The sequence below is a fragment of the Polyodon spathula genome, chromosome 4 (genome assembly GCF_017654505.1).
Source record: "Polyodon spathula isolate WHYD16114869_AA chromosome 4, ASM1765450v1, whole genome shotgun sequence".
Lineage (NCBI taxonomy): Eukaryota > Metazoa > Chordata > Actinopteri > Acipenseriformes > Polyodontidae > Polyodon > Polyodon spathula.
Window position 1 is genome coordinate 41,510,947 of NC_054537.1, and position 24,307 is coordinate 41,535,253.

At 36.5% G+C, this 24,307-nt stretch overlaps 1 protein-coding gene across 2 annotated transcripts; it reads left to right on the forward strand.

Annotated features, from left to right (window-relative positions):
• Positions 1-3,709: 3,709 nt before the first annotated feature.
• LOC121314544 (programmed cell death protein 6-like) lies at positions 3,710-23,772 on the forward strand. Of its 2 annotated transcripts, none has more exons than XM_041247934.1 (6): positions 3,710-3,881; positions 14,598-14,659; positions 20,520-20,564; positions 21,311-21,478; positions 22,225-22,334; positions 23,157-23,772. In XM_041247934.1, the coding sequence occupies exons 1-6, from the start codon at positions 3,811-3,813 to the stop codon at positions 23,253-23,255; spliced, it is 555 nt and encodes a 184-aa protein (XP_041103868.1). In that variant the 5' UTR covers positions 3,710-3,810; the 3' UTR covers positions 23,256-23,772. The 2 variants fall into 2 exon arrangements, with proteins under 2 accessions (XP_041103868.1, XP_041103869.1); XM_041247935.1 differs by having other exon boundaries at positions 3,713-3,881; positions 21,311-21,469.
• Positions 23,773-24,307: the final 535 nt, after the last annotated feature.

The following is a 24,307-nucleotide window of genomic DNA, read 5'->3' on the forward strand; positions in this document are numbered from 1 at the left end:
CTTTTCACCACACTTCCCCATCCTACCTCCAATCCCTCGTATCTCCCTACACCTCCTCTACAGGTTGACTGGTCATGCCTTCCCTCCACTCTCCATCCTCCCATACCCGCTCCTTCTCTTCCCTAGCCCCTCTGTGGTGGAACCAGCTAATGGAGAACTTCAGGACTGCTCCGTCTCTCGCTGCCTTCTGCTGCCTCCTCAAGACCCATCTGTTTAGACTGCACTTGTAGATCTCTTGAGCTACCCCTCCTACTGTGCACTGGACTTACCCAACCTAAACACCACATTACTCGATCCTCAGCTAATGTACTATCCTTGCACTATTATATACGTCTTTGTATATATATATATATATATATATATATATATATATATATATATATATATAAGATATCTAGTTTAATATTATATATATATGCTATATAATGTACATACTTGTTTGAATCCAAAGTTAGAATTATTATGCAGTTAATATTGTATTTTAGTAGAATTATTTGCACTTACTGTAAACATTATTGGATTTAAATAGTAATCTTGCACTATAATACTTGTATGCCCTGTAACACCTGTAAGGCCTTGGCCAAATAAAAAAATAAAATAAATAATAATAATAATAATACAGTTGTCCATCGCATAATCCAACTGTGGTGCGATCAGAGTAAGGGTGGAAAAATTAATCCTGTTTTAAATACCATTATACTCAGCTGTAACACCTACCATATTCACAAAATTGTTGTTTTGATTCAACTTTCATTTGGGAGCTCCCCTAAATCCCTTGTTTAGAAAGACACAGGGTATTAATGCTTGCGACAGGGTAGCCATCTTCCATGTTGGTGCATGCATTCGCTGCTGAGTAACAGGCAGGAGATCGAGATGGAGATTGAAGTTGGTCACACCCTGCAGACCAACACTATTTATTTACATATCAACAGTGAACAGCGCACGTGACACTACCAGCACACAGAGTACATACAACACAGTGTACAAAAACTGCGGTGGGATCTGCAACCTCTGAACTGATCTACTGTGTTTAATAATAAATGAACTCTGGCTAACTTGCCCATTTGTCGGTGGTTTCGACTTGCTTACTCACGCTTCGGTCACACAGCAGTGAATTTCAGCTTCTTTAGCCCAGTTGGCTTTGGTTTTGCAGCAGTCCTGAGGTGAATAAATTGAATTTTTTTCTACCCGGTGCCCCACTGGAACACACCTACCTGCTGATTAGATTCCACACCTTGTAATCACACATAACAGGCAGACTCCCAAAAGCAGTGCATGAAATTAACTTTTCAATGGACTAGCCACCAGAGCTAGTGGATGGAAAAATTCACCAGCCTCACAGACATTTTACCTGCTCAGTATAATGCTTGTTGATAGTTCACTAAAATGCATTTTTAACATGTGTTGCAATGTGTGTTTAATATATTTAATAAGGGAACAAAAGAAACTGCAAAAACAATCAACATATACTACTAGCTCCATTTCCATAACAGCGCTATCTGTAGACAGATAGTCACTGACAGGAACTTTTCACCTTTTATTCATGCTCTTTGACACTCTCCAACTTTCAGTTACTTGCTCTTACCACACAGTTTTTTTCTCTCTTGTGAATACAACCGGCATTGCCAGTAGTACATGTTCTAGTTGGTATTGTAGAAAATGAACCATTCCTGAGTTAGTCCATTGTCATGAATTCTTCACTTTTTATTGAACTTGCGAACCCTTTTATTTTTTTTTCTCCAGTTTTAGGGTCAGGTGAACCACTTAAAGCGGATCCTGTTTAATATGGACAGTTTTCCTGTTCCACAAGTAGACATTCTGTGCAAATAAGGTACACACCGGTGCAGTTAATGACAGTCACGCGACATTTGTGACATCAGGCAGGAAAAACATTTATTATTATTATTATTATTATTATTATTATTATTATTATTATTATTATTATTATTATTTAGCAAACGTCTTTATCCAAGGCGACTTACGGAGACTAGGGTGTGTACGGCCGTTGTACTGTTTAAACTCATACAATTTTAATTACATTTTGAGAAAATATAGATTCTAAAAATGGTACTACTTACATTGTACAGACCGCAGGGGCGTGGTTTTTTGTACAAATAATAAACTCCCGTTCTTTGGCAGTTAAGCTTTCTTGTATCGTTTGTATTTGAGGTACTTATGTTCGCATTTATAGCGTTTCAAGTTGTGTTTACCACGTGCTTCGTTTATGAATTACTGATTTCCATTGTCCCTTAGAGTCTGCTATAACTTATAGAGTGCACCTGTAATTGGTCTTCGTCCATCTGTTTTCTTTCAGGGGGCTTTTTCGGTAACTTCAAAATGCCTTTACATAATGTGTATACAGACAATACAGTATTTACCACAGACCACTTGATTGCAAAGTGTACAGTAAAGTATTTGTATACAAAGCTAGAGGATGCGAAATCATTTAAACTCAAGCCAAGCCAAGAAAAAAAAAAGGATCTGCCACTGTGGCGTGTAAGGTTGTGAAATATGCCCGCCGAAGACCAAATTAACCTGCATTGGGGGAGGCGGGGGGCTAATTTTGAAGCCTGCAGAGCGTCAGGTATTTATTAATTACAATAAATACACACTATTTACAATCTTTGCAACAACAACAACAACAACAACAACAAAAAAACTATTCATGCGCAGTGCTGTACATACTTACATTAGTGTCGGGTAATTTACGCAGTAGCAAAATGCGTAAGTTTAAAAAGAAAAAAATAATATTGTAAGCACAACTCGCTTTCTTGTAGCCATTTTTACATTCGTGCTGTACATGCGGGTTGCGTTGCTGAAGAGCTTGATCGTGGAAGATAAACGGTTAGCGTGTATACACAATGGGTTATTGTAATCATATTTCTTGTTTTTCAAAACATTATTAAGGTGTTCTAATACTGTGCAAGGTCCGAGTTTCGGAGTTCATATTTAAAAGTTGCATTCTCAGGGCACATATTTATTTAACACTGTGTACACCACACAGTCTAAACTAGTACAACTGATATATTAAGTTGGATATGGATGATTAATAGAACTTCTGAAAACATGCTGAACATAACATTACAAATGTAAAGTAATGACTTGGTGCAAATACAGATAAGTCGTTTAATCCGTTATTAGATTCATGTTCTTTAGTTTCGTGGTTTACTATTATTAATTAAAATTTATTCTGGATATAACTGAAGCATAATTAATAGATAACACTGAATTAATAATAAACAGCATGTTTTTATATTTTTATTATTATTTTGAAAAGCACCCTAGAAATGTCAGACATAGTGTGCACTTATGACCGACAAATACATTTGTTAAATTGCAGAAACAAAATATGATTATTAAGTATAGATTACTATGTACCGTCATATGGAAATCAATCCATTCAAACAGCAGGAAGTGAATGGCTCACTGTCACATGAGCGATCTCTGCTAGCTGGACTTTACTTCATTAGTTGTCTGTCGGTGTATCCGTGACGACTGCGTCAAAACCTTACCGTTTTATTGCGACTATAAGTGCAGTTAAATGTGCCGAACATATTATTGTCGTAATACATGTATGTATTCCGCAAACGCTCATAGCGTTAGTGGACAGGATTGACTGTGAGTGAATAAGCGTACCATGAATAGGAAAATGCTCATCTATTCGTTGTATTACGAATCTATCTGGATGCTGACGAATAACTGAAACCCGGAGCAGGAAGTCGTTCAGCAGTGTTGGGTCTGTCTTGGAGTGGAAGGATTGAAAAAAAAAAAGTAGTTATCGGTTTGGTTTTAATTGAAATTTCAGCTAAAATGGCATATCAATACCGACCGCAGCATAACAGCCCAGTTGATCAAGGCTTTCTATGGAATATATTTCAAAGGTAAGGAAACGTAAATTTTATCGAGATAAACGATTAACATTAATATCTACTTAATGTAGCACTTTCAGAATAGGGTAGGCGATTCTTTCATCTAATTAAGTTTTTTGAAATCGTGTTTAGAGTTTTAAATATAAATAGTAAGAGTATTTCTGCCAAACAATCGGGTAATGTAGTCTTTTTTAAATGTCTTAATAGTAATAGCGTGTATTCACTGGAGATTTTCAGGGTTATAAATGTACTGATCTGACTGCAGCGGTATCGACGCGTCTTTGCTCAGACGTACTTGTGTTAGGTGGAGTTTGTAATACAGTCTGCCAGCAATGTATTAACATTTACAGTGATTAATCATAACTTTAAACTTACATTAGACGTGGCTGTTAAATTAGTATACTGTTGTTTAACACTATTACACTTAATATACTGTAGCTGAACAGATGACGTTACTCTGTTTTACTTTGTTGTGGGATATTATAGAGAAATACATACTGAAACTTGTCTTCTGTGTAATCTTTAAACACCCTCGTGTTTACACTTGGTGTACGTGCATAACTTTACACCGAGAATATCAGTCGGTACCCGAGTCACATAACGTGCTTTTCTGAAGTTTATTGACAGGTCAGATGTCTTGTTGAAACATGCTGCACACACAGAACTGCTGTTCTAGTTTAATACAGCAACATGTCAACACATTACCCATAGATGTTAACGCGATGGAGCCACACGTGGAAAAAAATGCAATGACGTCAATATAATGACATCGTGTGCTTGTGAGAACTCCTGAACCAGTTTAGTCAACGCGTTCTCTTTAGTTTCTGCAGGTTACGAAACAACAACAAACACTATATAGTCATTGTCATCGTCACAAGGTTAATGAATTATGAGGCCCCAAAGTAGACGTCACGCCAGAAATAGTAGCCATTCAGCACCCAAGAATTAAAAAGGGATAGCAGGTACACCAGTTGTGCTTTTAATGCCTTAAAGCTATATTCTGTGGGAAAAAAGGGTGATACAATGTGTGTGTTATACTTTTTGTAACCTCAGTAATGATATTTTGCAGTTTTACATGGAACTGGATAACAAATTCCAATTAATTAATAGAACATTAGTGGTTTCTATGTAAATTATCAGTTAAACTATGTCATGCATTCACAGCATTGTATATGGTATTGTATAGTTTGGCAACATTGTGTTTGTATCCATCTCTTGGGGAGACTGGTCCCTATGGCAATACAAAAAGGTCTTCTAGATAAGCCATTTTCGTTTTTTGAAAAAAAAAAAAAAAGTAAAATAATTATGTGCCAGCAAAGAGAGCATCAAGCACATGCTAAATATGTAGTGCACTGGTTAAGGTAAATTGCTTTCCCTTTATGGTTGCCTGGATCTCTTTCAACAGGTAAATCAATTCAAGACATACAGGTTCAGGTGAGATTGAATTCTGTGGTTAGGTAGCCTATAATAAGTGATCAGCTGAAAGCAGATTTAGCAGGAGCCTAAATACTTAGTTTACATTAGATGGGGTTGTTAAATTAGTATACAGTTATTTGACACTGTCACATTGAATACTGCAGAACAGATAATGTTACCCTGTTTTGGGATATTGTAGAGGAGTCCTGTTTTCTGTGTAATCTTTAAACACCCTCATGTTTACACTTGCAATATGGTGTACGTGCATAATACATTTTACATTGAGAATATCAGTAGGTAACAAATTCTTATAAAGAAGGGCAGAAATCAAAGCTTATGTTATCGGAAAAGCAGCATATGAAACAGAGAACTATGGAGAAATTATGTGTTTGAAGGAAAGATAGAGAAACCTGTCACACCTAGCAAAGTCAGATCTAAGCATCAGTATTGAAAACTAAAACAAGAAGAATCCAGGAGAATAAGGAAATAGAACTAGGGGTGAGTTACAGTACTCAAAATAATTATAATTACTTGAGCACTAATTTATTACTCGAGTACTTGAAAAAATTGAAATAATATATCCATGAATAAGTTCAATCTATAACAAAAACATTGTCAGTATAAAAAAATAAGTTAGAAAAACGCAACAGCTGTTTAAAGTGGTGATATCAAACACAAAAGCCCAAGTTAGGAGAAGCAATTGGGGCAACCTTGTCAAGCAGCAAGCAAACAGGCACAACTGGAAAGGTGCTGGGGCCCAACATTTACATTTGAAATGCTCATTCCCTTATCAGCTGGGTTTAACCAGAATAAAGATGCTGAGGCACATATGTGACAAGGAAAGTGCTCAACACAGACTGAAGTGTTCTTGGTTATCCTTACAAGCACTACTACAGAGAGAAAGACAGACAGGGAATGGGAGAGGCGTCATCACAAGCGCAGACAAGTATGCTTTGGGAAGACACACAGACAACATGCAGGTAAGGCACAGGTAGATCAGGGCACATGTTGACAGACATTTAGCCCATACATAAAAGAATACATGAAAAAGCATGAAGCAAAATATTTCCAACAATGAAGATAATGAACAAGACCAATAATGGCAACAAGTGCAAGGGATAGTGAGAATGCAAGGTAAGGGTATGGGGAGTGACAGTTGATGGGGCAGGCATTGCAGATCCAGGACTGGGGTTTGGAGCCTTTTTTTTGGTTCTGCTTTTTCAATGTTTTTTTGTTGCTGATAGGGGAATGGTCACAATCCCCTTGAAGTTATACAAAGAGCATTTCATTGTAAAGTGGAGTGATGAAAAAAAGAAGCCAAGTTAGAAGCAACAATTGTGTGAATGTTGGGCCCCAGCCCCTTTCCAGTTGTGCTTATTTGCTTGATGCTTGACAAGGCTGCACCAGTTGCTTCTCCTAACTTGGGCTTTTGTGTTTGATATCACCACTTTAAACTGCTGCTGCGTTTTTCTGACTTGTTTTTTTACATTGTTTTTGTTATAGGTATCACTTATTTTTTTACTTCATCAAATAATAAATAAAGCGAGGGAAAGCTATTCGAGAATGTGTATGGTAAATAGACGGATAGACAAGAGAGTAATAAGTAGAGTAAAATAAGAGAAACGAGAAAAGATTTTAAAGTAAAAATCATGGTAGAAGAGACTTTGGGACAGTATTGAAAGTGTAAACATTGAATTCTTGTAGTGGCAAATGTACATCCCTGAATGGTGAAAACAGTATGTTTATTTTGTGTAGTTCCTTGAGTGGAGGTTTCAATCCCCCTCCTTTACAGCACTGAGAAGAACTGAGCACGGTTTTATTTCTCTTAAATACATGTTTGGCCATGGAGATTGCACAATTTTTATTTAATTTTAAAAAGGAGATGCAGTCACTTTACAGTATTTTCTGTCATGCCTGTGCATGGTAACCACTCATTTTCCAGTTTCAAACCACAATTAGACACTTTTATGTTTTGCAGACTTAAGAATTGCATTTTTTTTTTAAAGCTTTTATTTTTCATTTATATTCAATGTGATTGGCATGGCACTTTATTCATTATAATTGCTGTATCTACTATAGATACTAATGAGAGCAAAACAAATACAAAAGAAAAAAGGGAACCGCAGATCATTTCAAGAAAGATGGGAGACTTTGTGTAAATGGCCTTTATATTTTTAAATGCTGCAATAACAGTTCGGCTTGTGAAGCATCGACACTATAATTTGACAGAACAGGTGATTTATTTGCACTATGCAGAACCTTATTTTCCCATTGGTGCTTGAGCCCTGGAGCACGCACGGAATCATCGCCTGTTCACCTATTGTTAGTGATTAAAGCCTGTTTTTAAATGAACTGATTACGAACTGATGTATTTAAAACCTCAGCTGTAAAAGTCGTGAAAAAAAAAAAAAAATCTATTTTAGTGATGTAATCAAATGAACCATTAAGAACGGCAGTAAATATACCAATCTGGTAGACATTATACGAATACCCCACCCCCTTACAGTGACCACCTATCATAACTCATAGTTGTTGTAAATGAGAGCTTTGACCTAGTGACAGCGATGTAAATATAAATGAATAAGAACATCTCTGTCCATAATGTTTGTCGTGTGAGGCTGTTAATATTGACACTTCACAAAGGCACTTTAAATTACAAAACATAAATGTTAATTCAATATACTTATCAAATATATAGTGTCCTTACCTTAATTCGATGTAGGAGTCTTCTGTCTGTTTTTTATCTAACTAAAAATGATTACTCTATCTATATATCTGTCTATCTATTGTATAACTTATAATGTATCTATCGAATATAACTAACAAATCTATATCTAGCTTATTTATTTAACCCCTATATACGCTATCGAATATAACTCATTTATGTCTCTACTAAGTTATACACTAACACTTCTCTATCTAACAATTTATCTATTTGTTCTATTAATTATATCTATCTATCTTTAACCATGCACTTTGTTATCTATCTCTTACAAACTGTTACCGCCTTCTGAGAATGTCACTCGAGCATCTTCAGTTGACCCTGGAGTGCTGGTGGATTTTTTTCTCATCTTAATCGACCATTGAGATTGTAAGAATTAATTACACATACATATGTAGCCCAGCTGGAACCTGGGTTTTTAGTGAGGAAACACACATAGAGCCAACGTGGAGCCAATGCAGGACCCACCCTTAAACTCCGGTTGGGGCCCCATGGAGCCTGTGGCCAAAATTATCTGGGGCCCAGGACGTAGCCCTGATAGGGCCTACTTAGGAATGCTCGCTATATATTACTATGATCTTTAAAATGTTTTATTATTATTATTATTATTATTATTATTATTATTAATATTATTATAATAATAATAATTTATGAATAATTAATATTATACTAATTATAACAATATCTAGACTGTGTGTGTGTGTGTGTGTGTGTGTGTGTGTGTGTATATATATATATATATATACATAATATATATATATATATAGAGATATATATATATTATACTATATATATATAATTATTAATGTAAATCAGGCTAAACTTTATGTAATATGGATCTTTGCAAAGAGGCCATGATTGCTATTAGTATCAAAAAGTACAAAAAATCCACAGGGAAGCTAAAAACAAACATATTCAAGTTACCTGGGTTTTTAGTGAGGGAACTCACGCAGAGCCCAGCTGGGGTCCATGCAAAATCCAGCAGTATGCCCAACTGAGGCCCACGCAGAACCCAGCAGTAAGCCCACCTAGAGCCCGAGCCCGGTCTAACCGCCTACTACCCACATGGGGCCCAGTTGGGCATGCTGGCTGGGTGCTTCCGCATCAAGCACTCAAAGAATATCACAGACATTTGCAGAGCTTTCGGAGATGTTATAGTAATAAAATAGTGACTTGGATTGCATTATTGTTGAGTTTGGTGATAAAACAAGTGATCAGGAGAGAATTTATCAGTATGCACATCTATGAAGAGGTATGTGAAAAATACAGTGAAAAAGGGGTGGGGCTTGGTTGGAGATACAGTACTGATGTCATCTTGCCATGCACTGCCTTTTAAACCTGTTTTACTCTAGGGGGGGAAGGGAAGGGGGAATATTTTAAACTGCGCGTGAAAATAAATTGGACCTGAATAAATTGACTGCAGAGGGTTAATTTCTTCATTCGCCTTCTCAACGCTGTATAGCATAAGGTTTATTGATAGAAGTGTCTCGAAACCCCTCTGCTGTTTGGGATTTCTTTAAGTGCCCAGATGACAAAAAAAAAAAAAAAAAAAAAACTTGTATGCAAACTGCAAGCGACTCGTATCATGGAGGTATAACAAATCTCTTGTCACTTGATAAGCGTAAGTTCATATCATTATTATTATTATTAGTAGTATTATTATTAGTATTAATATTTTTAGTAGTAGCGAAATGTGACTGATAACCTGCTTGAAACTGTGACTGTTAAATAACGCTTTGTTTTGCCCAGGTCCGCAGCAGTTAGTGCTGTTGCAATGCAAGCTTACTGTATATATCGCAAGCAGTATCAGTGATGTGTAAATAAATAACGTGTATTTTTTTTAAAAAATTTGAATTATAAAAACATGATTACTGTTCTATAAACGTATTTTTAAACGATATGTGAATATTGTTTGCCATTTATATGGATTACCTGTAAAATAATAGGATTTTCACTAAAATATAAACAAGCAGCTATGGTGACGTCACCAGTAAATTATGCAAAAGAGTACCATTGAAGGTTCGAACCTTCTTTCGGTAATGTGTTCCGAACCTTTTAAAAGTCAAAATGTACCCTTTGTTGCAGCCCTAAAATGCATAAGGCCAAGAGTATGATTTTAATTTCAAAACGTAACATAACATTACATAAATACCAATATTGAATGGCACAGAACAGCCCGTGATTGATACCACTACTGAATAACAAATAGACAGCTCTTCAAAGGTCTAGTTTTTTTTTGTTTATTGGCAGAGTTGTCATAGAAACAAAATTGTCATTGGAAGATTACACTTTTTGTTTCCCATTTGGGGAAGAAATATAGTCATTTGTTTCCATCAGTCATCTTAACAAAATATGCAAAGTGGAATGTTCTGCTTTTTCATGGACAAAAGTATGTTTAGTGTGCATGTGATCAATATTATTGTTCAACCAGGAATACATTTCACTTCCACTGCTTTTTCCTGTACTAAATGGGGAAGATGGTATTTGTTTTATTTTAAATGTTGATTTAATCACCATACATCTGAAATGGACAAGCTGTCTGAAAAATGCATTGTATATCTCTAATGCAGTCATTGCATAGCAAAAACTCTTAACGCAGACAAACGGAAATGTTTAAATGTTTAAAAAAATAATATAGAAATCCTAGAATAAAACCAGAATAGGGTTCATTCTTCTTACAGTTTCAGTCTAGCTAGTGTTGCTCTGATATCCAGGCCTCAGATCAAGTCAGGTGGTAGTGACTCAGACAGTTGCTAGTGAGGACATTTTTCTTGTACATAAAAACAAATATCTGTGCATTTAAAAGCACAAAAGATTTTACAGTTTTACGCAAATGCATTCCTTTTATATTGCCTCAGTGACTGCATGTAGGTGTGTCTTAGTTACTATGTAAGTGCACCAACTACAGAATATAAACATTTTTGTATATATATATTTATATAGATATATATATATATATATATAGATATATAATATATATATATATATACAATATGTTTATGTTTGTTTTTGGGGTGTGGCCCAAACATTTGTATCTGCTTACAGTAAGACAGTCTGTTCCTTATTGAAAAAAAGAAAATCTATTCTGGTGACTGCTTAGTTCAGGGGGCTCTAAATACAGGTTTTACTGTATTGTTTTGTTAAAATAGTAGTCATCCTTTATGAAAAGTGTATTTGTATAGATACAAAATAAACACAATTTCCTCAAGGGTCAGACAAATGGCCCAATAAGCCATTTTTTGTCATCCTCTTTGGTTCCAGCACACAACTATCTCAAACCCTTCCTCCACATGTCAAACTTTCAGCCTGTTCAGTCTATCATTATAAATAGAGCTCCAATCAGCCTAATTGATCTATTAATTATCTAATTTCAGTCTTAAAAGCTTTCCTATTTGATTCAAACATATGTATTTCGTGTAATTATGTTTCAGGGAATTCCTGACTTTGGAGATTACTCAAATAGCCCAATCTGAGTCAGGCTGAAAGTAGTGTGATGACAGGATTGCACTATGCAGTATTTTTTACCACATGACATGTTTATAATTATAATGTAGCAGAATACGTGTACATTTTGAAAAGCTATAGATTAAATCTCACTTCAGAAGTACTCCAGTTCAGTAAGTAGTTTTCACTATGTAGTGTAATGTACAGGTAGGGCCCTGCGTTTTCTGTCTTATACATATTTTTACTGAAATTCTGGAGTTTTACAAGAACTATTAGTGGTTTTTTTTTTGGTTTTTTTTTTACTGATTTTTCACCAGATTTTCAAGTGCATAAAAATAGATGATTATATTAAGAAAATATAATACATTACATTAGATATGTGTATGTTAATAATAAACTAGGCTATGTGTGTATGCGAAGCTGTCTGTTAAAGTAAGGCAATGTAGTTGAAGATATACACACACGCGCGCCCCCACGCACATGTGTATCAGTATGTGCGGTTAATGAATCTCACCCTTTACAGATCGTGCGGAGAGTTAACAGCTTTGAAAGCAATTTCATGTTGATGAACTCGTTTTCATGCTAAAATGGGTAGGAAAAGAAAAACAGTATAAACTGGAAAGTGAATTCCATGTGCAGATGTCAATGCCTTCTCCAGACAATGGCGGCATCACTGTTTAAATTCTGAAAAAATCCCCCACACGACTTTCAAAATTTGAGCCGTGCTGCTTATTGCATCCCCTGTCCCATCTGGCTTAGCTGATGTGGAGAGAATATTTTCTAAAGTCGGAATAGGGGAGAATGAGCCTCGGAAAAGGCCCTTAAAAAAAAAAAAAAACTGCTGCATGCTTGCGCCACACAGGTCTTGGAATTTACACTGAAACACCTTATATCAAGCGTCTGGCAGGGCTTCATAAGGCTGGTAAATCTATTTAAATATATCACTGTAAATTGATGTAGATTTGTGGCAAAGTGGCTGGTAAGGGGAACATGTGTAGCGGTGATGCGGTGCAGGAGTGACAGGCAGACAACGGTAATTTCGTGAATAAGTGTTTATTGTGCCGTTTCCAGGTCTTGTGACCGTCAAATAATAAATCCCTGGCAGTACACAACAATGTGTAAAGCGCAGGGAGGGTGAATAAAACAAGACAGCCCTGAACAGAAAACAAAGGCACGGTCACCAGTCCTGGGTGAATCCAAATGTGCAGGTGCTCTGTGCAGTGGTGCTCCGGATAGTGCTTTTGTGGCGACAGCTCCGGAGGTGGCTTTAACTGTCTAGCGATGCGACAAAGACAGACAATTACAGACAGACAGAAAAAACCACACAACACATAACACTTATTTCTCTTATATTCTCTGAGAGCACCTCTCTCAGTCCTTCTCTCCTAGTGTTAACCCAAACGAAGGAAAAGATCAGCGTTACCCTGGCCCCTATATGTAATCCCCCATGATATCTAGGTAAACGGTTGCAGCTGTCTTATTACTTGCAGCTGCCCCTCGTTTACCTTTCAAGTCAATACGGTCTTACAACAGAGTCTCGCTTCTTTCCAGGCTGACCCACTTCCCTGTCCCGGAAACAGATTGTCAGGCCAGCCCTTCCAGATACTTCTCCCATTCTTTAGCGCCCTCACAGGTCGGGAGGAAGATTTATCACCAGAACTCATTGTATTTCTGTCACAAGATTATGTAAAGTAATTTGTGCCAATTATTTAATACAGTTATTTATAGTTATGGTAAATGGTTTTAAGTCACCAACAGTAAACTGTTTATCAAAAAGAAAAGTTGGGGGATTAGAGATAATGGTTTCATAAACTCAGAGGTGGCGTACAGTGTTTTGAGTTCAGTTGCAGTTCTACCACATTAAATTCAGTTTATCACAGTGTTAAACTGCTTTAACTTTCAGTACTTTTCTCTATTTGTTGTTTTTATTGCTGTCCTCCTGCCCACCAAAATGAACCCCGGTAATAAACCAACTAATTCAAATGTAAAGGAAAATAAAAAACCGAAAACAAGGGGCCTTACGTACAGGGAATCATGAATAGGCTAATCTTGCAAGGTGTTTCCTTTTTACTTATGCAAACTTTACACTGGAGTAGATGTTGCATTAAACTATAAGTTGACATGTAAGATTTAAGTCAGGGTAATCCTGGAATTAACTACTTTGTTACACAATAAGGATGAGACCAGTCCATGTTTCAAATCAAATGTTTACCATTTATTAGTTGTAAATCCCAAGCATTGCATTATACATTATACGTTGTTGTTTAGACATAATAACGTGCCACTAGCATAATGGAGATAAAGTAAGTGATCAGTTTACCCATACACTGGTAGAAGCTTTCAGACACTACATCCGATGATCTGGAGGTATTGGGAACTTCTCGTCTGTGTATGCCTTTACACCTGATATTTGATTACACTTTGTTTCTGTTGTCTTGGTAGTTCTAGTTGTCAGGACTAGAATGAGTTATTCAGCTGTTACTCCACTCAGGTGCAATCAACCACAAACTCCTCTCCTTACAAGGTCACTGTGCTTAATTGTTTACCATAGTTTCCTTTCTCATACATTCTTTCACATACCTTATCACGCAACATTCTAGGCCTAAGGACAAGTCTGTTGCTGTGTTAGCAACAATACTTCTGCTAATGTCACCTCCGCAAACTTGTATTCAGCCGTTTGCACTCTTATACACACTAACACGGATGGTTATTTTCTGCTTAGAGCTTTACAACCTTTCACACTCTAATTGCTGGTCCACTTGCTGTGCAGTAGGCCCTACACAATCATTCACATTTCTCTACAGAAATATGCTTCAATGGATTGTCAGTTTACATTACTTTGTGATTGATACCTTGCCTGTGTGCTTAGAAGCCTCCAGCTCGAATAGCCATTTTCAGTTCTACAATATAATTTGGACAAAATAACATGTAGCTCTATATTTATAAGTATTTATGTCCTATATAGACACATCCTGTCTGATAAATTACAATTCTTAATGGAGAGCAAATCAGAGATACAGTATTTAACAGTAGGTCTGTTTGAACAGTCTCTGTGGTCACATTGGCCTACCTGTTGCATTTAAGCTACATGTGGAATGAATTTTGGTTTCATGGGTTTAAATATAATTCTTCCTTTTGATTTGCAGGGTGGATAAAGACAGAAGTGGATCGATATCAGATTCAGAACTTCAGCAGGCCTTGTCCAATGGTAAGTGTGAAAGGAAAACCAGAAAGCTGACAGTATCTTAAACATGTTGTATAATATTCCTATTAAACTGCCAGTATGGTAAAAGCACCTGTTAATAATGGAAAACAAAGTACCAGAAAATCCTACCTTACGGCAAAATTATGATTCACAGCCAGGATATGCAGCTGGGAATTATTATTATTGTTTTAAATACTATTTGTCAAAATTCTCTTATCGAATCAAGTAGGGTAAAATCACAGGTCATGAGAAAAGTGTTAGAGGTTTTCATTTTAAGTACAGTACATCTTCACTGTAAAGTACTTAATTATGACTAACCTTTGGCAATAAGAAACCTGCCCCCTGGACCCCCGAAATTTTTTTTTACATAAGCACACACTGTCAACATCCCAGTCTGTACGCACGGGATGCCACCTCCACAGTGAAGTCAACTCTTTTTAACTGTAACTATGCCTCTGAAACAAATCATGTTGCAACAAAGCTGGAAACTATACTGATCATCTGAAAAAAGGAGTAACGCTTATGGAGGAGTAAGATTTTTTTACTTAACTTTTTGGGAGAGAGAACTAATAAAAAGAGTGCTTTTAACTGCTATTAAAACCATCCCTGGTGTCCTGCCTTTTCTGCACCGTCACTGGAAACCCAGCACACCGTCTTTACATTGCTGTCAGAAGTGGAGGCGAGGCAGGTACCTCGACACGCATTTGGAAGCTGGCAGGGGAGAGTGTAGAAATGCAAAACTAGACTCGACCAAATAATTGGCATAGGCTAAACTAGATTGGCCCAGCATTGATGTTGAAGCGTTGGGCAAAACTAGACTTGCCCGGGCTAGCTCTCAAATTCAGTGAACACTGCTGAAAAAACGGGTTTCGCCCAGTCATTTTTTTTAAAGTTCGACTGGACGCGAGCGAGTGCCGAAAAAAGTGGTAACTTCGCGATTCGCCGAGAAGCCATTAACAAAACTTGATTGGCCTGGGGAAACACTAGATTTGCCAGACCACAGAGATTTTAACATATATACACTGCTGTGCAAAAGTCAACTTGCATAAAGAAGGAAAAACATTGAGTGAAATAGCTGGCATCACATGATTTTCAAGGTGTGGTATCCAAAACATAATGTATAGAGAAACATCATCTGTAATTGACAAACCCAGGACTGGAAGACCCAAAAAGCTGTCTAACAAGGATGAGCAATACTTGAAGATAATATCCTTCAGGAATTTTGAAAGAAGACAAGCTTTGAATTGACAACAGAACTGGCAGAAGGCACTGCTGATCCTTGTTAGACAGCTTTTTGGGTCTTCCAGTCCTGGGTTTGTCAATCACAGATGACGTTTCTCTGTACTTGCTGATTATGCTTCGGATACCACACCTTGAAAATCGAGTGATGTGAGCTATTTCACTCAATGGTTTTTCCTTCTTTATGCAAGTCAAGGTTGTTATAATAGTAGAAAACACCAGTGGAGGCTTTGAGTAAATTGTTGATGCTCATAATGCAGCAGAGTAGAAAAATGCAACATGTCTAAGACTTGTGCACAGCAGTGTGTATGTACGTGTGTGTATGTACGTGTGTGTGTGTGTGTGTATAATATATATAGATATATAAATAGTGCCTATAGAAAGTCTACACCCCCTTTCAAAATGTTCACCTTTTGTTGTCTTATAGCCTGGAATTAAAATACTTATGAAATAGCTTGGTTGGATAAGTGTCCACCCCCCCCTTGTAATAGCAATCTTAAATTAACTCAGGTGTAACCAATCATTTTCAAAATCACACACCAAGTTTAGTGGCCTCCACCTGTGTTAAATTGTTGTGATTCACATGATTTCATGATAAGTTCAGCAGTTCCTGTAGGTTCCCTCTGCTGGGTAATGCATTTCAAAACAAAGACCGTGAGCACCAAGGCACTTTCAAAATAACTCTGGGACAAAGTTGTTGAAAGGCACAGATCAGGGGACTGGGTATAAAAAAATATCAAAGGCCTTGAATATCCCTTGGAGCATGGTCAAGATGACTTTTAAGAAGTGGAAGGTGTATGGCACCACCAAAACCCTGCCTAGAGCAGGCCGTCCCTCAAAACTGGATGACCGAGCAAGAAGGAGACTGATCAGAGAGGCTACGAAGAGGTCAATGGCAACTTTGCAAGAGCTACATGCTTTTATGGCCAATCTGGCCTCTATGGTGGAGTGGCAAGAAGGAAGCCATTACTCAAGAAAGCCCACCTTGAATCCCATTTTGAAGTATGCAAAAAAAACACTCTGGAGATTCTGTAGCCATGTGGCCAAAAGGTTTGTGGTCTGACGAAACTAAAATTTAACTGTTTGGCCTAAATGCAAATCGTTATGCTTGGCGCAAACCCAACACAGCACATCACCCAAAGAACATCATCCCTACTGTGAAGACTAACTTTAAATCCATGACACTTGAGGCACTGACACAACAAAATGTGAAAAAAGTTCAAGGGGGTGTAGACTTTCTATATTTTTTCTATATATTTGTGTGTGTGTGTGTGTGTATATATATATATATATATATATATATATATATATATATATATATATATATATATATATATATATATATATAATATATTATACACACAAACTATCAAGAAACCTTGTAGGCTCTTCCAATAGAAAACCAGTGAAATAACATCATGTCCCTCTGAATGTTACAGTTTTTCAAGATTTTACATTTCTTTTTTAAGCAGGTAAAATTAATAGCAGAACGTTGTCTCTTCTAATCATAATTAGCTTGTTTAATTACTGTACTCTTCATATGACCTTTGCCACTGAATAAGTAGATGCTGCCTGAACTATGCATCCTGTAATGTAATTTAGAGGGTTGAATGGCACCCTAATATCAGTACACTGGATGTCATACTGAACCACAGATCCGTGTTTGAGTGCCTCTTATATTTGCTGTATAGGAACGTCTTCATCCTGCCAAGAGCAGAGGAAAGCTGCAAAGATGAGGGAATTAAATCCCTGAAGTTTTGACTTTGCATTTTAAATGTATTCCCTTTTGAAAACTGTGTGGCACGCTACAACTAAAGAACAACTTGCTATGGATATAAAATATCACTGTTAACTAATTTATTTTTCTTGTTTTAGATTCACTTTGTAAATATGTATTTTATTTGTCAGTCATTATATTCTGGTGACTTTAAAACCAAAAGTTAAAAAACAAAAAAAAAAAAAAAAACTTTCAAAAGGGCTGTCTGACATGTGTTGTTCATCTGATACACCAAAGTGTAACTCATAACCTGCCCCTGACCCCAGTGGATATAAGGCATACTAGTTTTTCTCCTCTTGTTCTTTCTGATGCATTTCTTACATCCAGGATGGGCAGAAGGTGTGAGGGGAGCAGGTTAGGGTTAGGGTTACGGTTACGCACTGGTGTACCAGTTGAACATAGAGAGAAGACACATTTGAGAACCCTTTCATGCCACAGGGGTACTTTTAATCCCTTTCCAATCAAGAAAGTGCTATAAAAACAGACCAGAAGACACTGCTACATTTTCATCCATTCTTTAATATAGTCTACCTTTTTTAGGTACTCTGGTGTAAAACAAAGGGATTTTCTTTCTCAGAAAAAAAATATTGTTAAATTAATGACTTACATGTATTAGATGTCCTTTAAAATAGAAAATACAAATAGGACATTTTTTTGTTGGGTGAAAAAAAAACTGCAGACACTCTGGGAATGTGGGTGTGAGAGAGAGTGACAGCTAAAACACTAATTAAAGCCACTATATTCAACGTGGACAACCTGTTAATCAAGCTGTATAAGTAAACCAAGAGAAGTCTGGCAGGTTTGCAAAGGGCCTGACTATCTCTAAGAAGTTTGGTGCATTTTAGTGATGGAATGACGTAGTTACATAACTAAGAAGGGACACATATGATTCCCTTAATTAAGATAACTGTCATATTTCAGACCTGTACCAGCTTGTTCTTTTAAGCTTCTCTCATGTTGGTGCCTAAAAGTAGAAAGTCCGTAGCATTTTATGACAAAAAAAATCCTTTGCATGTATAGCCAGTGTTAACGGGAGCACTGAACATGTTCATAAAAGGCTTTTTGCACCTCCCTATTTTTCAGAGCAGAAAATCACTGTTGATGATGCTTTGGGAGGAATACAAGTTGGCTGTATGTGGAATAGGTATTTCTGCTTGCTTTGCTGTGCTCCATGACTACTGTATAAGTAGAGAAGTGAACACTCTGTTCTTAGCACAGTACAACTCTGTTCAGAAGTTTTGGGTTTAACTTCCTGCACAGGTGCTGTAACAGACATAGAATAATATTACTGAAGTGTGTGTGTGTGTGTGTTTTTATTAAGATTTACTAAGGCTTTCTAAACTCTTTCTTTAATTCGGTGTGTTCCACTTTGGTAGAAATAGATTTCATATGAGAAAAGAAAGCATAATTGAGTAGGTGGAGATATTAAAAGTGCAAATATCTTCCTCCTGTTATTCAAGTGCTACTAACTGCTGTCTTCAAAGCAAACAACTTGCTGAGCAAGCTGTGTGAGTAAACGGAGGCAAGTCTGGCAAGTTTGCAAAGGGGCTTGACTATCTCTCTTAGTGTAGTTTAATGACGGAATACTGTAGTTCCACAGCAAAGAAGGGACACATAGAGTGAACTCGAACATCAGTGACCACTAGGGGAATTGAACATAGGGGATGGAGGCTACAAAGGGATTCATAACATTATTTAATATTAATACTACAGTGTATATACAGGTCTTAGATAAATGCTGGATTTATAAAGGCAATAAACATCATCGAGTATGAAAAGTACAATGTATAGAAAATAATGTTTTGAACCTAAAGAGCTGAATTCAAAAAAGGACTTTCTTTAGATCAAGAACTGAATGTGCTGTGTAACATGCAACTGTGTGATTTCATCCATTTACTCTGTCATTGGATTTAAGATTTCAAAATGATGTTTATATAAAGTATAAATAATGAAGATTAAATGTGTTACATGAACATACCCTGGTTACGTTACACTTAACTCTCACACTCAAATATACATTTATCTAGAGGGCACAAAACGAACAAGGTTGAAATAATAGTAACAGTTTAGTAGTGACATTGGGTTTAGGGGTTAAGTTTAGGAGTTAGGTGTAAGTCTCATGGATAAATACATGGTGTTTGTAATTGTAAGTGAGGTAAGGTGAATGATGGAGTAACATGACGTTTAGTTCAATTAGTTCTGTTGAAGGGGGGTGGGAGAGAAGGGTTTAAAAATATGATTTGCCACATCTACTAAAGATACCCTCTTTAAGTTTTTGTTTGGGTGTTTAAAAAATAAAAATTTAGCTGCATGAGAGCCGTAGTTGTATGTATGTTTTACTGTATTTTTGTGAATAAGTTTAGAATGTGTTTTTTTTTTTTTTAATATCCATTAATAAAGGTTAAGGATGAGATATTTTGTAGAATTTTGTGTTTTTGGGTGTGCGAGTTAACTGTACCTTACCCCTTACCATGCAGGGTAAAATAAACTAAGTACAAAAATAAAATGAGTGACTTGGCATGGGGATTTAACATTTTCATAAAGAACACGAGGAATTCATGAAGAATTACTTTTTATAACTTAATATGACAGCGCACATCTCGGGGAGTTATTTGGTCATTCCTCATCATTCTAAAACTGATAGAACACAAGATTACTGCAGGAAAGCAAAAAAGATATGGGCACAGGTGTTTGTGTTAGCCATATACAATGTGGGCTGGCTGTTAAGTGTGTGTTTTGTTTTTTTTTAATCCTTTTAGTCCCCTTGAGACCTTTCCAGATTCTGAAATTAAGTCTTAAACATTTTTTTATTATATTCCTTTTAATGTTTCTTTTTCTGTTTTTTAGGAACGTGGACCCCCTTTAATCCGGTGACAGTCAGATCAATCATTTGTAAGATTTTTATTGTCTAAGTGTACACGCTGAGAAACAGTTCATGTAATCAATGGTTATTTGATAAACCACACATCGCTATTTAATTTTTTTTTTTTTTTTTTTTTCAACCTAAGACTTTTTGTGATCAAAAGTATATTCTTGAAGAGTTCTCAAACACATATTTCATTTTGGTGTGGCCAAGGTACAGTAAACAATTTACGAAAAAAAGCAGCAAAATGAAACCGGTTAATTATTGTAGTTATAATTGTAGTGTATCATTTGAAAATGTAAACTCTGAAGATGCAACATTGCAAATAGGACAGTAGTATATACTGTCCCCATTGACTCCAGGCACAATGTGGCTACTGTAATAACTTGACAGACTCAGACTCTACGCACTGAAATAACTACCGCTGGGGTTTTTTTAAATTTTTTTTTTTTTAATGAAATGTACAGACCTGATCAATTAATCCCCCTATTGACATGGATCAGCAGTACATTGCATTGCACTTATTACAAACAATACCAGTTGAGCTCTGTTTGGTTGTTGAAAACACAATATTCTCTTTACTCCTGCTTTCCATATTTATTTTTAAAAGCATATTTGTTTTTCTTTTCGGAGGCTGCTACATACACATGTTTTTGATGTGAAAAGGGTATACTCACCATTCAAGTTGTTTTTTTTAACTGTGAATTGTATTTTTTCCCTGTGTGTTTAAGCAGTCAAAAAAAAAAAAAAAAAATAATAATTTATTTTCGTTTAGCCATGTTTGACAGGGACAACAAAGGTGGAGTGAATTTTAATGAATTTGCTGGTGTATGGAAATATATCACTGACTGGCAAAACATCTTCCGAACATATGACCGAGACAACTCTGGGCTGATTGACAAAAATGAACTCAAGCAAGCATTGACTGGGTTTGGTGAGCAAAGTAGGCTTTGAGTTTTGCTTGTAATATCAATTAGGTGTACTCTTATCTTATTAGCTGTATCGCCATTCAGAGTAGCTAGGTTATTGACAGTCAGTATTATAAAATCATCGATTTTATACTGCAACGTTACTCCAATTTGGCAACATGGTGGTTTCCTTCCTTGAAGCACTTCCCCTGTCAGTATATATTTATTATAGCTTTGTTGGAAAGTCCAGTTATTAGGATCTTGAGAATGATTTTGAAACATAACCAGAGGATTTCTGTTCGCGCTGACCTCATACTGTATCACAAAAGCCAATGTAAAATTAAGATTCAGATACTGAATGCCTTCTCCTGGTTTAAAAAGATTTTGCTTATGTTATGATGGAAATCGTTTCTAACCCTTTGTCAACGGCAACTTATGTGATTTAATAGTTATGAGATTACCTTTATTTTGATAGTAAACAGGAATTGGAGTAATCCTTCTATAAAGTGCACATAGTACACTTGTTTTTTTCACGCAGTTCTGCCATGTTTACTTGCAGAATCAGTGGCTGAGAGAGGTTATCAATGTGCCACCATTATCAGAGGGTTTTATAAAATTAACAGACAAGTCTATGCAAATTATCTGATGTGACGAAATATTTATTTGTAAGATTAACACTGATACTGGGTTTAAATGAAGGAAACTACCATAATGCCAAATGTTTATAGTAGCATGCGATAGTCGGTCTAACTAATGATGTAAATTATCCTTGATTTTTAAGGTTATCGTCTTTCCGATCAGTTCTATGATGTTCTCATTCAGAAGTTTGACAGACAGAGAAGGGGCCAGGTGGCTTTTGATGACTTTGTTCAGTGTTGTATTGTACTGCAGGTAAGGAAACACATCATGGTTTACAGGAGATAGTGTATATACTGTCATGTAGTGCATGTTTCTCTATAAAGATGGCTGTCTGTGCCCCTGACAGGACAGGGAGATTCAGTTTTTTCCTGAAACCTGAAATCAGTGTGTGTGTGTTTGCATTTGAGTCACTGCAAAGTCTAAATCTGAGACGAAACTTCTGTTTTTAGTTTTGTTAAATAAAAAACTGTTGCATTATTTCCCAAAAATGGTGGCTTCCGTGGCAAATCCAGTAAAGGCACGCCGCGTGAAGTGCAGGATACACCCTGTAGTCTGGAGATCGCAGGTTTGAATCCAGGCACTGTCATTGCTGACCATGACTGGAGGTTTTTAGGGGGCGGCGCACAATTGACCCAGTGCCACCCGGGTAGGGAGGGCTTAGGTCGGCAGGGCAATCCACGGTTCACCACACACCAGCAACCCCTGTTGCTGATAGGGTGTCTGTAGTAGAGCCACGTTTTGGAGGACGCGTGTTTCAGCCTCCGTTTCCCCGAGTGGCCAGGCCGTTGCAGCAGTGAACCGGGATAAAAAAATAATAAATGGGCATTCCAAACTGGGGAGAAAACCGGGGTAAAAAACCATTGCCGACAAAAAAAAAAAAAAAAAAAAAAAAAAAAAAAAAAAATTTTTTGTTTTTTTTGGTAATGTTGGAAAACTAGTTTTTGACAGCTACTGCCTTTTGAGGGATTTTTACATATTATAAAATTCACTTGTTTTAACAAGTACCGTATTCTTAACTGGCATGACATTTGTTCTCTCATTTAACATGTATATGATCAATATTGTGTGTTTCAGAGATTGACAGATGTATTCAGAAGATATGATACAGATCAAGATGGCTGGATCCAAGTGTCATATGAACAGTACTTATCCATGGTCTTCAATGTTGTATAGAAAAAAAAGAAAATACTGGAACCTATGACTGTGCGGGATGCCAAATCTGAAAGTTCACCATGTTTATAGGACTCCTCTAAAATGAAATGTATGGAAGATTTTTTTTTTTTTTTTCCCCCCCCCCCAAATAAGTATCATGAACGTACATACGAATGTCAGCACTTAATGGCATGTACATTTTTGTTAGAGTTTGCATGAAAATGTGTTTGTAGCATCCAGGCTACAATATTAAAACAGATATCATCTCTTCTGGCAAATGTTTACAGATAAATACCGTGAAAGTAGGATTTAGGTAGAAAGCCTGCCTTGTAGCTACTTATGTCACAGTCTAACATATTTATATATTCTCTAGCACTATAACAATTTTATACCATGAAGCTAACAAAAGCCAGGTAGGGGGAATTTGTGCTTATATATCCATAGTTTTAATCTTTTTCATTATGCATGGTGCCTTATATTTTAGAATTACTAAATATTGTACACTTATTTTTAAAATAAAATATTGATCAAGCTGAAATCAGAATTTTGTGTTATCTCAATTGTCTGAAGCACATCCAATTGATCTTTTTTGCTATTTTGGTTTTATGCAGCTATATAAAGTATTCCTTCGAATATAAGTCACAGCCCAAATTTCCCACCCTATAAATAATAAAAGGTGCATTTACAAATCTCAATTATGCATAAAACAAAACAATGAATGGAGGCAGTGTGTGGCCATCTGCTGTCGCACAAAGCATTTCCGGTTGTGATTGCTCTTCTCCCTTTTTGGAACTGTTATAATTGGCATGTCAAATACAGGGGTCTGATCAGCATATCCAATCTGTCCAAGCTTGTACTGTTTGTTAGAACTGAGCCTAATGAAACGTTGAAATTGTAAAAGCTTCTCTGTTGTTGTTTGGTTACTCGCCAGTCACATCTTTTGTTGGCAATTTTAAAACGCACATTACTGTCCTCTAATATAAGACGCAGGTCATTTTTGTGAAGTATCTGAGAAATACACATTGCCCCTGCACCACAGAGATAACACCGATACAAACAAAGGAGATAGCTGC

What these genes read in the sequence shown, in the direction of transcription:
- LOC121314544 (XM_041247934.1), top strand. Translation starts at nt 3,811, where the DNA reads ATGGCATATCAATACCGACCGCAGCATAACAGCCCAGTTGATCAAGGC. An exon ending in CTATGGAATATATTTCAAAG is followed by an intron (nt 3,882 to 14,597) that starts GTAAGGAAACGT and finishes TTTGATTTGCAG; the next exon opens with GGTGGATAAAGACAGAAGTG. An exon ending in TCAGCAGGCCTTGTCCAATG is followed by an intron (nt 14,660 to 20,519) that starts GTAAGTGTGAAA and finishes TCTGTTTTTTAG; the next exon opens with GAACGTGGACCCCCTTTAAT.